The sequence below is a fragment of the Bacillus rossius genome, chromosome 17 (genome assembly GCF_032445375.1).
Source record: "Bacillus rossius redtenbacheri isolate Brsri chromosome 17, Brsri_v3, whole genome shotgun sequence".
Taxonomy (NCBI): domain Eukaryota; kingdom Metazoa; phylum Arthropoda; class Insecta; order Phasmatodea; family Bacillidae; genus Bacillus; species Bacillus rossius.
Window position 1 is genome coordinate 39,506,449 of NC_086344.1, and position 14,810 is coordinate 39,521,258.

The 14,810-nt window shown below is 39.1% G+C and overlaps 1 protein-coding gene across 1 annotated transcript in view; it reads left to right on the top strand.

The window, feature by feature from the left end:
- LOC134540665 (piezo-type mechanosensitive ion channel component-like) overlaps positions 1-8,912 on the top strand; it is a 67,962-nt gene extending 59,050 nt beyond the window's left edge. Inside the window, exons 38-41 of the mRNA XM_063383536.1 lie at positions 2,655-2,903; positions 4,426-4,651; positions 6,855-6,975; positions 8,634-8,912. Coding sequence (XP_063239606.1) covers positions 2,655-2,903; positions 4,426-4,651; positions 6,855-6,975; positions 8,634-8,771 — 734 coding nt within the window. The 3' untranslated portion in view covers positions 8,772-8,912. The remainder of the gene's footprint in view (positions 1-2,654; positions 2,904-4,425; positions 4,652-6,854; positions 6,976-8,633) is intronic.
- The last annotated feature ends 5,898 nt before the right edge of the window (positions 8,913-14,810 follow it).

Below are 14,810 nucleotides of genomic sequence, written 5' to 3' on the forward strand. Positions count from 1 at the left end.
GACAGAAAGTGGCACCGGAAAAGCTGTTAGTAAATACGGTATAATTTAAATAATTTTTTTTTGTTAAAATCTGTGTGTTTGAATTGTGATTTTTACCGCATAAAGTAGGTATTTTTCATAAACTCATACTCAAAAAGTTTGAGATCTCATTATATTCAAATATGCAGGTTTTTTTTTTTTTTTGTGTGTGTGTGTGAATACAATGTTACAAAATTTGATCACAATTTTATACTGCACTTAACCGTGGACTTTTTTTTGGGGGGGGGGGGGGGAGGGGGAATTGTTAAATACAAATTAAGGCTGGTTATATCTGTGGCTCAAAAACTTATTCTACTGTATCACTTTAAAAGGATTTAAGACAGAAGAATAAAGTAAATTTTAGATACTATCTACAAAAAGACCTACTATCATTAAATTGGAAGGACAATATTTCCAATTTTTTTTTCCTACTTACAATGAACAAAAGCAATGGCATCAGTTTTGTTTTATTTGAAACTTCAGATTGTTTCTGTACATTATTCTGGGATTTTTAAACCAAAATCATGTCTCTACTTATTTATAATCTATTTGATTTTAAATATAATCCTTCAATACTTGGAATTAGTTAATTGTATTCAATGTGTGTTGAAATTGTTGTATGTCACATGGTGAAACTATTGACTTTTAAGTCATGTTATTGTTGTACAGTATATATATTTATGCATGTGTGCAGTTAAAATATATTAATTGTATGGTTAAAAGAAGAATGACAAAAGTTCACATGGCAGGACAATCCACAATCTTGTATTTTTTTGATAACTTGAAATTAAGCATTTGGAACCACTGCAAAGATACAGTGAAAAATATGATAGATACTAAGTTTACAGTTGGTTTTGAGTATTTATAACCATTAAGATTATATATATTTATTGCAATTACATGAAACCATGCACAAGTATTTGTTAAAATATAATTTTCAAACTATCATAAAAAGTTTTGAAAAATTTTACCTCTGCTTTTGCTATTCAAGTTTGATATTCGGGTTTGATAATATTTTGATTTTTGTAAACACATTTTATTCAAACTGAAAAAAAATTTAAAAAAAAAAACCAGCAATATTCGCACAGGCCTCTGTTTTGAGTTTTCCATTGTTTTTCTTGAAATGTAATGTGATGGAATTGATCTAAATATCTGGCATGCAATGCATAAATAATATCTTTCCAATTTTTTTTTTTTGCTTGTTAAAGTATTATATTAAGTGGCAGGCTCTAGTTCGTAGTGTATTTCTTCACTGAGTTTATAAATAACAGGAGAGAGAGATATCAGTTTAACTGGTCGCTTGACTGTCTCTTTGTTTCCTGTTGGATAGGAGTCATCGGCATCAAAGTAAATTGGGACTGCCTTTCAAAAAAAGGTTTATAATATTGTTTGTTGGTTTGCAAAGCTCGTACGTACTGCTACTTGTGCGAGATGTAATTTGTCACGCTAGCCCAAGGCATTACCGTAAATTTAAAGATTTCTGGATTGTATGTATGTTTGTTTTTTTTTCCTTCACACTGCCAATGCCCGTATGAATTGTGAAAGTTGTCAGTTGAAAGTAGAAACCAATTTTTTATTCTCATTGGTGTTTATTAATAAATTCTCCGACACTGTCCTTTGAATGTGGCCTTACAATTATTCAAGTTTCTTTTTAATGTTACTTATATATTGTACACGTAGGTAACGCAAACACAAATATTACAGCTGTGTACATTCTGAAAGAAAAAAAAAAATAATCCCATCAGTTCTAAACACCAATTATTATTATTTCACATGAGAAACTCATTTTTAGCAATCTGCCACTACGAACAAGAAGGTTTTTAATTAATCAAGTGTGCCTTTCTCAAGCAGAGAAAAAAAATTGATGAATGAAACAGTCGAGACCAAGACGGTGTCATTCAGTTTTTCCCGAGAAGCGAGAATTGAATATCATCAGATCATGCTCCAAATGAAACACAACAAGGAAATGTATTTATAAAATTCTCGTACCAAATTAAAAAAAAAAAATGTGCAGTCCGTGTTGAAGTTGTGTCGAGGATGTTTGTGCCGGGGACAAGGACGAGACGCGACGGTGGTGGTGGTGTGTGCCGAGGGTCCCCATGTGGCCGGTGCTACCGTTGCTACGGCAACGGGGCCCATGGGTCTAGGGGGCCTGCGACGGAAGGGAAACAAAAAAAACTGAAAACAAAAAAAGTAGACAATTTTAAATAAATCATAGAAAACAATTAAACAGTAAGGCCTAAATTTAGTTACCGATGAAATGTTACACCAGAGTAATATCATTCGGAATATGCTGTGCGTACAGAACGTGTCTTGAATCTATACAACTGTGAGTTAAAAAAACCACCACCGATTGACGTGACACCGTGTCGACAGTGCAGAACACTTTACGCTCATTTATTTGCCATTATTCGAAATAAATTTTACGTTGAAAATCGAAACACTGACTTCAACTAGTTTTAATGTGTTTTGAAAATAATTGTGAAAAGGTTAAAAATATATATATAACTGAAACAATGTACATAAAGGGGAAAAAAAACTTTTTTTTATCTTTGTTAGAAAAAAAGGGTGGGTGGGGGCATCATGACTTGTAGCAACGGGGCCCACAGGATGATGTGGGGGCCTGTGTGCGCCAGACGAGGAGCTCCGGTTCCTGGTGTCGTGGCTGGTGTCGCGAGACAGCAAGGAGCAGTCCCACACGGGCAAGAGCAAGGGCATGCGCTTCTGGACGCTGCGCAGCGACGACAGCGCGAGCAGGCGGGCGCTCGTCCGCCTGCTGTCCTACGACGTCTCCACCCCGCTCCTGCTCACCTCCATGCTGCCCAAGTTCCTGGAGGTCACCAACCAGGACACCGCCTACCCCGTGCAGTACCTCATGCCCGGCGGTGAGTACCCTCACTTGGCGTTCGGACTCGTAAATATTGTGTGTTAATTTAGTGTACAGTGCTCGCCAGCATCGCCAAGTTTCTCAAGTAGGCTGGCCTGCCGAGGTGGGCAGCCCTGCAGCTTCCGGTGCAACGAAGCAAAAGTTGTTGTTGAACCGTCGTGGCGGTGATTCGTGCCATCGCGCACGCTTGCTGCCAATCGAGTTGTCTGCGAGTGCATCGTCTTTAATTGTGTCGTTTTTTATCTGGATTTTACAGTCTCGTACGTCTCTAAGACAAAAAAACCCTGGGCATGACGGAGAAGTCATTGGGGACTGTCGACAGAAGTGGTGAAAACTTAAAACTTTGTTTCTAAATGTGTGATATGACATCATTTCTACGTCAAATGTACGTAAGAAAATGATTTTGGTATTGTATCAGTACAATGTCAGCATGATATAATTTATCCTTACATCATTTTTTTAGTCACAACAGATGTCAGTGGTATGTAAAAATTACGTAAAAATTCATTACCTAGCTATGACTTACCAGTTAAGTCAGATCTAGGTCGTGTATTCACATGGTCAAATTAACTTCACGTACTGCTACTACTGCATGTCGGTGACGCGAACTCACAAGATTTTACCCATCCAAAAGAGAGTCCAACATGCACATGATACAGTCAAGTATATACAATGTACTAGTGTACATATGCGTATACATGTAAACAGGCCGCTACGCGTCGCCAGTCTGACGCAACACGTCACTAGCATGTCACTGACGTGAACCCATAAGTTTTGCCCCTACCAAAAATCGCTCAACGCAGCTGAATAATTTTTCACTTCAAAAACCTTAATTTTGCAAGCAACTAATTAATAGAAATAAAATAATAAAATGACAGGCATGATATAACTACGGCTCTTGTCTTTGTCCAAACTATGTTAACACAACAAGTCGCTTTAAGCCAGTCTGCTGAAACACATGCACTTGGGGATAAAAAGAAGGACATACAGCACTTAACATAGGGGGTACGTGGCAATGCATGACCAGGTATCTTCCTGAGCCGTGGCACTGTACTCCCGTACCGCGGCGGTACAGTTGCCAGGAAGGATGAGCAAGGGTCGGGAAGGGAGCGGAGTTGTACCGGGCCGTTGGGGCGAAGCCCCGGTCGACGACATCGTCGTGTTTTTTCACATTTGTAGTTTTGATGGGGGGGGGGGGGGGGGGGGGGGGGGGGTTTTGTCAGTCATCTCACTGTAGGAGTGGTGAATTTATTTGGTGTTTCACAATGACTTGAATTTCTGTATCACGTTTTTTCATCCTTCGTTTTTGGTGAGTCGAGACAGACAGAGAGATAGAGAGAGAGACAGAGAGATAGACAGAGAGAGAGACAGAGAGAGAGACAGAGAGAGATACAGATAGAGAGAGACAGAAACAGAGAGAGACAGAGAGAGACAGACAGATAGAGAGACAGGGAAGCGTCGTGGCTCGGGAACAGTAGAGACGGAGGTGGAGCGTGACGGGCGAGTGCGCGCGTGCGCAGCGGAGAGCGAGGAGGACACGTACCGGGACCTGGAGCTGCGCCTGTACCTGGACGCCGCCACGCAGCAGGACTGGTGGGAGATCAGGGAGCCCAACTGCAGCGACCCGCGGCCCACCCTGCTGCAGCAGCTGCCGGACTTCCGCTCCGACTGCTGGTTCCTGCCCGTCTACACCTTCAACGAGAAGATGATGCCCCTCTCGCTGTCCAAGCTCATCTCCGACAAGGGGTGAGCCTCCGCGGACCCCCCTGGGAGCTTCTGCTCATTGCACGCAACTAGGCCAAAATACGGGCAGTGTACAACCAGGGCCGGCGCGTCCACACAGGCGAACCAGGCAACCGCCCGGGGCGCCAAGTAGCTGGGGGCGGCGCAGCACGACACACAACAACTGATATAACATGTCTAACGATTATTGAAACTAGATGAAAATAGATTTTATGTAACAGTTTGGAATGTTTATATTGATAAAAGTAATTATTTAAAGTTCACGGTGACCTGTTTATGATTTGTAATAAGTTAAAAAGTAAAAAAAAAAACACACAAGCCTGCTTACATTCGATTGTTGACAAAATCTTAGGATTACGTGATGTAATTTGAGGAAAGGAAATTTTTTTTTGGGGTGTCCCGGCGGGGGGGGCGGGGGGGATTAAGGTTTTTTGCCTAGGGCGCCAATTGACCTTGCACCGGCCCTGTGTACAACATACCAGCAGCCAACCAGAGATGACTCGTGTCGGTTGAGCTCCCGCGCAAAACTCTCTGGCCACGCGGCCTTCCTTGCGAATCGTACAGATTTGTGCCCCTGGACACGCTGAACATTAATTTGAACCATTTGGCACTGGTATTTATTCATACTATCTTTTTTTAAGGTTAGTTCACTATCATTTAAAAAAACTAATGCTTGGGATTGTAATGAGATATTACAGTCTGTACGAAAATACTGTTTGAAATACCCACTTACGCATACAATTGTGTTTTTTGTTGAAGACGACTCCGATAAAAGAATAATAATTCCTTGAGCCAGGGGCGGCTCAGGACGGCTGTGGTAAGAGTAAAGGATGCCGTTGCACACAAGTCAGAGATAGGTCTTGGAAACTTTTTAAAAGTTCAACACGTGAATTTAAGTAAACATTATTATACTCTCCAATATAAATTACAAATAAAATATTGTGGCTCTGGAGGGGTTTTCACCCCCACTGCTCCCCCCATGGCTCCGTGCCTGTTCCTTCAGCAGGGTGTCTTGTGTAGGCCACCCACGTCCCGATAAAGTCCTGGAATAAAAATGAACCGTGATGGAAGTCACGGAAACTTAAATTTCCAGCAGCTTTTTGCTTGCTTGCATTTCGACTCCTCACTTCAGTTTCTAGTGGCACGTTAAATATCAGTAGTTGGTGGCTGTCCACATGAATCACGTGGAAATTATCTCTGAAGACACTTTTAGTTTCCTTACTTAATAGATGGTACATTGTGTGCATTGTAGAAAATGTCATTTCATTTTATTTTTAATTTAACTTATATATATTTATATATTTAAAAACTACTCCTTTTACATTATGACAGTGGCACATTTTTCAAACACATAAATACTAGGTGAGTTTTTATTGTTCCGGGTGGATAGACATGTTAATTACAAATTTTAATACTGTGAAATTGCATCATGTATCAATAATAATGATACCGTTTTGGTGAAATATATAAAGGGAACATTTATGTGTTATATTGGTTGAATAATATGCTATCTCTATGAATAAATAATTCACAGAAAAAAATAAAAACAGTAACACTAAAATCTCTTCTTTTAAAATGAATTTGGCTTAAAATAAAAAAAACCATAAAATATTGCCCTTAATGGTGGGCACTCCATGATCCATTGTTTGCTATCTGTCCATCAAGCCGAGTTATTTACAATGATCCGCACATCCGTCATAATATTTATTCACATGGATGCTGCCAATTGACTATAAGTATTAAATTTTTCAGAAAATATCTCTTGTAAAGGTTTATTGGTTTAATGATTATGTACGTAAATCTTTAAACCATGACTCTAATATATTGTTTTCTATAATATTTATTTAAATATATTTTAGAAAGGATACTAATTACATTCTTATGTCTTGGACAATTTTTGTTTCAAATATCAAACTTTAAAATATGTTCCAAAGCAAATTAAATATAAAAACATAATACGGAAAACAGCTAGAGCTAAAAATACTTTTAAAATTAAAGCAATGCCTTTAAAGTAGTTTTGAGGAATAATTTCAGCCATCCATTCGTCAAAAGTTAAAGCTTGGTAAGGTATTGGCTAGCGGATGGATGGAAATGTTCGGGCCATCTGATTGGCTGCCAGTCACATGATTGATGGACGGGCAGAACGAATGATGGGAAGTCCAGCTCAACTGTACCATGCTATTTGAGTTGTGTGCTCTGTGGGCAGGGTGATCACACTGTACGTGACGTTCGTGTACGTGGTCGCGATGGTCGTACGCACTAAGTTCATCAGTACCGTCGACGCCGTCATGTTCGAGGAGCTGCCCTACGTGGACCGCATCATGCAGGTAACACTGATGCTGTCGCTAGAGGGGGCCTACTGGTGACGGTCCACTCGGGGGGGCTGTCGCTAGAGAGGGCCTACTGGTGACGGTCCACTCGGGGGGCTGTCGCTAGAGAGGGCCTACTGCTGACGGTCCACTCGGGGGGCTGTCGCTAGAGAGGGCCTACTGCTGACGGTCCACTCGGGGGGCTGTCGCTAGAGGGGGCCTACTGGTGACGGTCCACTCGGGGGGGCTGTCGCTAGAGGGGGACTACTGCTGACGGTCCACTCGGGGGGGCTGTCGCTAGAGGGGGACTACTGCTGACGGTCCACTCGGGGGGCTGTCGCTAGAGGGGGCCTACTGGTGACGGTCCACTCGGGGGGGCTGTCGCTAGAGGGGGCCTACTGCTGACGGTCTACTCGGGGGGCTGTCGCTAGAGAGGGCCTACTGGTGACGGTCCACTCGGGGGGCTGTCGCTAGAGAGGGCCTACTGCTGACGGTCCACTCGGGGGGGGCTGTCGCTAGAGGGGGACTACTGCTGACGGTCCACTCGGGGGGCTGTCGCTAGAGGGGGACTACTGCTGACGGTCCACTCGGGGGGGGACTGTCGCTAGAGGGGGCCTACTGGTGACGGTCCACTCGGGGGGGGCTGTCGCTAGAGGGGGCCTACTGCTGACGGTCCACTCGGGGGGCTGTCGCTAGAGAGGGCCTACTGGTGACGGTCCACTCGGGGGGCTGTCGCTAGAGAGGGCCTACTGGTGACGGTCCACTCGGGGGGCTGTCGCTAGAGAGGGCCTACTGATGACGGTCCACTCGGGGGGCTGTCGCTAGAGAGGGCCTACTGGTGACGGTCCACTACGGAACTAAGAAACTAAATAGCACTTCATAAATATTGTGTTTGTGGTGCATTTAGTTAGGATTCATACATGGTACAATAATATCGGTAAAAACCAGTTCAGATTATAAGGTGTGCTGTAAAGATAAAATTAAATATTAATTTGTTTTTAGAACTCTGTAATAATTATTCAAATAGTGAATGGATTATTTTATTACTATGTAAATGTGTTTTGTAGAATCTGGTATTTCAAGTTAACTTTATAGCGTATTTTTTGTTTGTCCTTTATTCTATGTCAAAATAAGATAGCTGGTGGGTGTGCCTGCAAGTTGTAAGCGCTTCATCTCACTGCTGCAGCTATCAGAGTTTTACGACTGTGTTTACACTTGGTTTATCTGATTTCTCATTGCACAATTTGAGGGCTTGCAGAAGAGACAGAATAGAGGACATCTGGCATCGGGTCCCGCGTCTGCAAACGTACAATTTGCTAAATAATAATTACATCCAATGAATTTACAATAGTGAAATTTTTGTGGTTTGAGTCAAGTATTTTTCAAATTGGTGTTCGATTGAATGTTTTTTTATACTACATTTTACTGCTAAATGGTTTAACTCGCATTTCGGTGTCACGTTCACCATGTAGCCTAGTCTCGTCCCTGCTGATCCTGCAGTGCCAGTTGTGCCGGATTGAAGATCTCTCACTGTCCCTGTAATTGTTAGGTGATTTCATTGAGTGGAATGTTGTGAATGGATAAGGGCCTGGCTCGTCGGTGGTGGGATGAGAGGCACTTGCGAGCCGGGGATCGCACCGGCGAGTGGCGGCGTGTGTTGCTCTGTGCCCCGGCAGCTGTGCGTCAGCATGTACCTGGCGCGGGAGTTTGAGAACCTGGCGCTGGAGGAGTACCTGTACGCCCAGCTGGTGTTCCTGCTGCGCTCCCCGGAGACGCTCATCCGGTACACGCGGCCCCCGGAGCCCGTGGCGTAGCCGGACGAGACTCGCCGCCGTTACTACTGCTGCGTACCTTTAGTTAGGTTATCTTCATCGTAACTTTTTTTTTTTTGCACTTTCAAACAGGAAATTATTCAGTTTCAAAGAATGAACAAGTATGCACGATTTTTTTTTTTTTTTTTTTTTTACTACTTTGTGCATTTGCTGTACGCAAAGTTTCGTAATGTACTTATCTATTTGGCTTAGGAACACAATTATGTTTTTTCTTCTCTCCGGCCAATTAGGATTTTCGTGCAAAATGTATTTCATCACGTCACGTATGTATGTACATACTGCACTTTTATAAATATATATATATATATTTTTTTCATTTAATGCTGCAGTTTTTCTTTCCAAGCAACTGGGAAACACGGGGGTCTCGGGGCTTGACCCGTAGGCCAGATGTCTCTGGTTCCATTCTGGATTTTTCGTTTGGTTTAGAAATTTTCATCTCTGGAGACTAGGTGTGGTGTTCCTTCAACATTAAAACTCTGCTTTACCCCCTACCCCTTTGCCACCACCATATATGGAACTATCTCTAGAGAATTTCAAAATTTACATTATTTCCTTGGTGCCAGGTCAGAATCCACAATTGAGCACCTAATTTACATCACTACAATCAAACCTCTATTATACGAACCCGAAGGGACCTTAATTTTGTCACTTTGCAATAACGAGGTTTGCACTAACTAAACTATTACAAAATATAAACACAAAATTTGTATGATTTCTAAATCAAATTTAAATAAATTTAAAACTTGCAATTTTATATTACACAAAATGTACTCCTTTTTAGGGATTGTAAAATATAATTTTAGGATGGCTACCCTTGTGGCTCAAAAAATAATAATTTTCTACTGTATCACAATGAAAAGGATGTAAGAGAAGGATAAAGCAAAGGTTTTCAAATTACCTGAAAAAAATGTCCTACCACCATAATTTTCTAAGAACAAAATCTCCAAGCAATCTTCTCCAACATCCAGTGAGCTGAAGCATGGATTCTTTACATTACTCCAGTAAATTTTTTATTAACCATCCTTTATTACATTTAACGGTTTACCCTTGGAATAATAACAAATTTTGTTTTATTACATTATAACCATACTTTTAGAGTTCAAACATCTTACTTAGCACTAAAAATCATATGTAGTTTCTAGAGACTGTGAAAACACTTTGTTATTAATAAGAGTTTCTTATGTTTAGTGAGGTTTCACTGTATCAAGTGTTCACTGGCTGCCGCCACTATTCTCTCTCTCTCTCTCTCTCTTGATAGCACGTGATTGTGTAATACGATCTTCTGGTTGTTTTCATTGGCTTGCAGTCCTTCAGGACATGAGTAGCCTGAGCTCCAGTGACAAGGGGCATTCAGTGTACAAGCATTTACAATTGTAGAGTATCACCGATAATGGTGGGCGATACAGACAAAAACCAATTAACCATGCATTTCTTTAACATATCCGATAACTGTAGTGACTTCGATGTCCAAAGGGTTGTATCCTAGATTACTGTGCTTCTAATATTTCATATTTATGAACATTATTTTAAATAATTACATAATATTACTATAATTGTTTGTAAAAATATTTTTACTTCCAACACCATGTACATATTTGATGGTTTTTGTTTACGTAAAGGCAAATTCTTGTCAGTATTAGTATGTTCTGAAAGCATTAAATCATGTGGTATACAGTTTTTAATTAACCTTTTGTACGTAGCCTTCATCTTCTCTTTATTTTCAGTATGTCATTTAGGTTTTTCCTAGTCTTTCAGGGTTTTGGGAAAACATAATTTTTATCGGTTTATGAATGATACACTAAAAATAGTTTAAAATTGAAATGGTTAGTCAAAACTTGTATATCATATGATTTTATGCTTTCAACACATACTATGGGTGAAATCAAAATTTACTTTTAAGTTCATAAAAAAAAAAACATTGATTATTAACTTTTTTTTAGAAGAAAAACCTTTCTTAAACAATTAAACATTGTTATATAATGAATTTGTTCAGGGGAAAAAAAGTGCAAAAAGCATGAAAAATTAGAAGTGGAATAATTTACAATACTACCCTGTTGAGCCTCCAATCAAACATTCAGCCCTTCCTGTAGCAAGACGATCCAACCCCTGTCTGCAAGTCGCTACAACACACCTATCATTCTCTTCGGATGAAATCACGATCACAAGCATTAGGGAAGTAAATAAACTCAATACCAAATTATATATATATATCTCTTTTAATTTTAACATAAATTATAAGTAGGAGTGTACAACCAATCAATATACATATGTGTATGTGTGTGTGTTCTTTGGTAAATAAATACTCTTAATAATTTCAACATGCCAAAAAATTAATACTATTTAAAATTAATTGCTAGCAAACTAAACAATGACTTTGAAAGCACCTCGGTCAAAATACACACATTTTTTTTTTTGCATCAAGAATTTTAGGGATAAATTGTGTTGTTTTAAGTTCCAAAAAAAAACTAAATTAAAAGTCTTTTCTCATCACACCAGCAGATAAGTCTTAATGTACTAAAAGCCACAACTAAATTACTTACAATATATAAAAATAAAAAAAATTATATACCTACAATGAAATTTAAACAAATTAGTAAAGATAATGAAAGCTATTCAAATGAAACACCAAGGAAATTTTATAAAACTTAGATGCGCATAATATAATACAATAATAACATGTGATCAAGGGATGCTAACACAACCCAAAACCAAATAAAAATTATATTTTAAATAAATATTCAAATGTTCTAGTTTTTAGTAAGTGCAAACAGTGACATAAGTATCATAAAAAAAAGATTAAGTAAAGAAACAAAAAAAATGATGATTAAATTAATACAATACATACTTGGTTTTTGTCAAACCCTTACATCATAAGAGTGATTTTTAGGACAGACAATTGAGAAACAGTTGACAGAGACTTTTTTTTTTTGCTCAAGTAACAAAACATGGTCGCAATGTGACTATTTTGGTCCATGGCTGTAACCCCCAGCACACAATACAAACTTAGTGTTTGCTTATAACTTGGGTGTTCTAAGCCGGCCGATGTATTTCACGAATAATTTAGATACTTCAAATTAAATCACAAAATGTCTCACTGACTTCACGAGACGACAGTGTAGCACTGCTGTGGACAATGACCATGTGCCAAGCTAAGCAGCAGTAATTTCTAGAGTCCATACGGCCAGCAGAAATCCCAAAATCATGTTGAGGTTAAAAGCTTTCGTGTCACTCTTCATATCTGTGTTTTTAAAGCTGTTAGTACTTCATATTTCATAACTGGCATGTTTTATTAATTTTGCATCTAAACACGACTTATCATTCAATAATTCAAACAAGTAGTTATTTGTAAGCATACTCAATTTATCTTGTGATTTCCACAATTCTGTCTGTATCACACGGAATGCCTTCACTCGTTTCCGCTTGAGCAATGAAATAAACTACTGAATGGCCATCAAACGTCGCAGTGTTACTGAACGCAGAGAAGCGCCATGTCCCCGCAATTGAAGCGGAGGGGGAGGGTAGCACAATGCCCGGCCAATGTGTCACGTTATACCAATCGCATACAAAAAGGCTTTTTTTAAATAAGAAATTACAATCTCTTCCTCCATAGTTTACATATCTCGCTCAAGCAGGAAATCCATGATCTGTGAAACATTATACACAGGAAGTAAATACACTGTCCTTATGGGGAAAATATTGCGACTTTGAAAATATGACATTGTCAGCAGGAAAACATCATACGGTAAACTGCTCTGTCAGAAAGAATGATTTGAACATATTAACCATGAAAAATATGGTAGATAAATAATTTGTGGTCTTGCAAAACACAATAATTAGAATATTTACAATACTACGGACTGCAGCTCTTGCGGGCGTTATCAGAGGTGAAGCAAAGAGTTCACAAACGTTTCAGGCAAAACTGCAGTTGCCATCGTCAGGATAACAGTCTCCTAAGAGTGTCTTGGCAAAAATGTCCAATTTTTTTTAATACCCAGGAATTTTTACAGGTTGAAAAACAAAATTGAGACATTGATCTTGACGTTCTTGATTATTTAGGTAGGTTTATACTAACTTACTAACTGGGATGTTATTGCTGAATATTTCTGACTGACAAACCAGAACTTACACAATTGATTACATACTTGCGGACTGCAATTACTGGGCTAGAACAAATACCTACTCTGGTGTTTGTGGTTACGAATCAACTGCATGGAGTTGAAGCACATTTATATTCTAATTGAAAGAGGAGTAGCTGTCAAACAGGCGTCGCAGCTGTGGAGAACTCGACCAACTAAAAATCAAACTACTCACGACAGAACGAACGAAAGCAGATTTCTTACGCAAGATTGAGAAAAATGGTGTCAAGAAATTCCTGCATTTAAAAAAACAGAGTTCCTATTGACCCAACACTGTGGGGGCGGGAAACTGCACACTGTGAGAACACTGTAGCTAACAAGCTGTGTGAAGGTAGCATCTCAAATTGTAATAAAATTTTGAAATAAATAACAAAGATAGAAAACACGATTAACACAATAGATGCTCAAGTTGTAGGTGGTACTGTACTACGAAATGTTGTACATATTAGCACAACGAAGGAAAGTCATCGGACAAAACGGTAGACACCTTGCGCAGCGCATTCCATTTGGCAGCGCCTGATCCTAATTTGAATCTACATTTTTGCCTAGTTTTATGCAGTTGTAATTATTTATTATGGCTGGAGAAGTTTGTGCAGTGTTCGGTTGCAACAAATTACGATGTTGCAAACTGCTCGAAGTCGTTTTTGAAGTTAAATTTCTTTAGGCGCACTGGTGCCGAAGTCGTCTGTGTGTTGCGGCATTAACCTACATATATTCGCTTATACGAACACTGGGGGACATATAAAGCGTACCAGCGTACCAAATAAATATTGTGATAGCAAAATTATTCTGGAATTAATTTTATAGACTTTAATAGTCACGCAAAGAAATAGTAGGTAATTTAAAAATAAATTATAATTTTGGGATTAAAATATTGATATGTAACCCAATGTTTTACTAAAATTTTAGATTAGTATACATAGCAATGTGGTATTATGTATTAGGCATGGCTGATACTGGAAGTTCATGGGGTCAGATCCCGGTCAATACACGATTTATAATAATTCAGATTTAAAGTTAAGTATGTTTCATTGTTATAAGTTGTATGATCTGTCTTTATGTTCAAAGTTAGGTCATTTTTCATTATCGTTAAATCAACATATTTTTGTAGATTACGAAAATTTGTTTTGATTATGAATACACTGTTTTCATACAAATACATGGAGTGTAAATTCATTACTGCACAACAAGATTTCAAACGGCGCGAGAAAACTTTTGTCGAGATTGCCCGTTGTAAGACAAGGGAATTTGAATTTCGCGAGCGTTCTTCGGGCTGAGCCACTAGGATCGCTGCAGTCAGGTGTCACCAGCGTTTGTCTTGTTTAAAGGCCTGAATTTCCTACATTGTCCTACTACAATACATATTTGGTACTACTAACAACGACGAGTTCCTTTTGAAAAAACAAGGCCACTTACAAAAAAAATAAAGTATATTGTAAATTTACACTCGGAAGCAAAAACAAAAATACATACTTGCTCTCATTGCTATAATACTGCACTTCAAACCTGGGCTTAAGAGGGTTTTCAAAAAGCAAGCTGAATGATTTAGCTACACCATAAATCAATTATGCCAAAAACCAAAGTTACGCGACTTGCTCTCATAAAAGGTTATTTTTTTCTCAAAATAATTACAATGACACTTCAAAGATCTCCCACACCACGGACCAGCTAACAGTCAATGTTACAATACGTATCAAAGTCGAAGAAACGTGTACATAAAGCACTCTAAAAACACATTTGTTCCACTTAGTTCCTGGACACCGCCGTGCAAAAGTCAGCATTCACCCACCGGAACAGCAATATTCTATGTACAACATTTTAACAGTATAAACAATCTCTCATCATCAATTATTATTTTTTTTACAGTGTGGATAATGAGTGGATA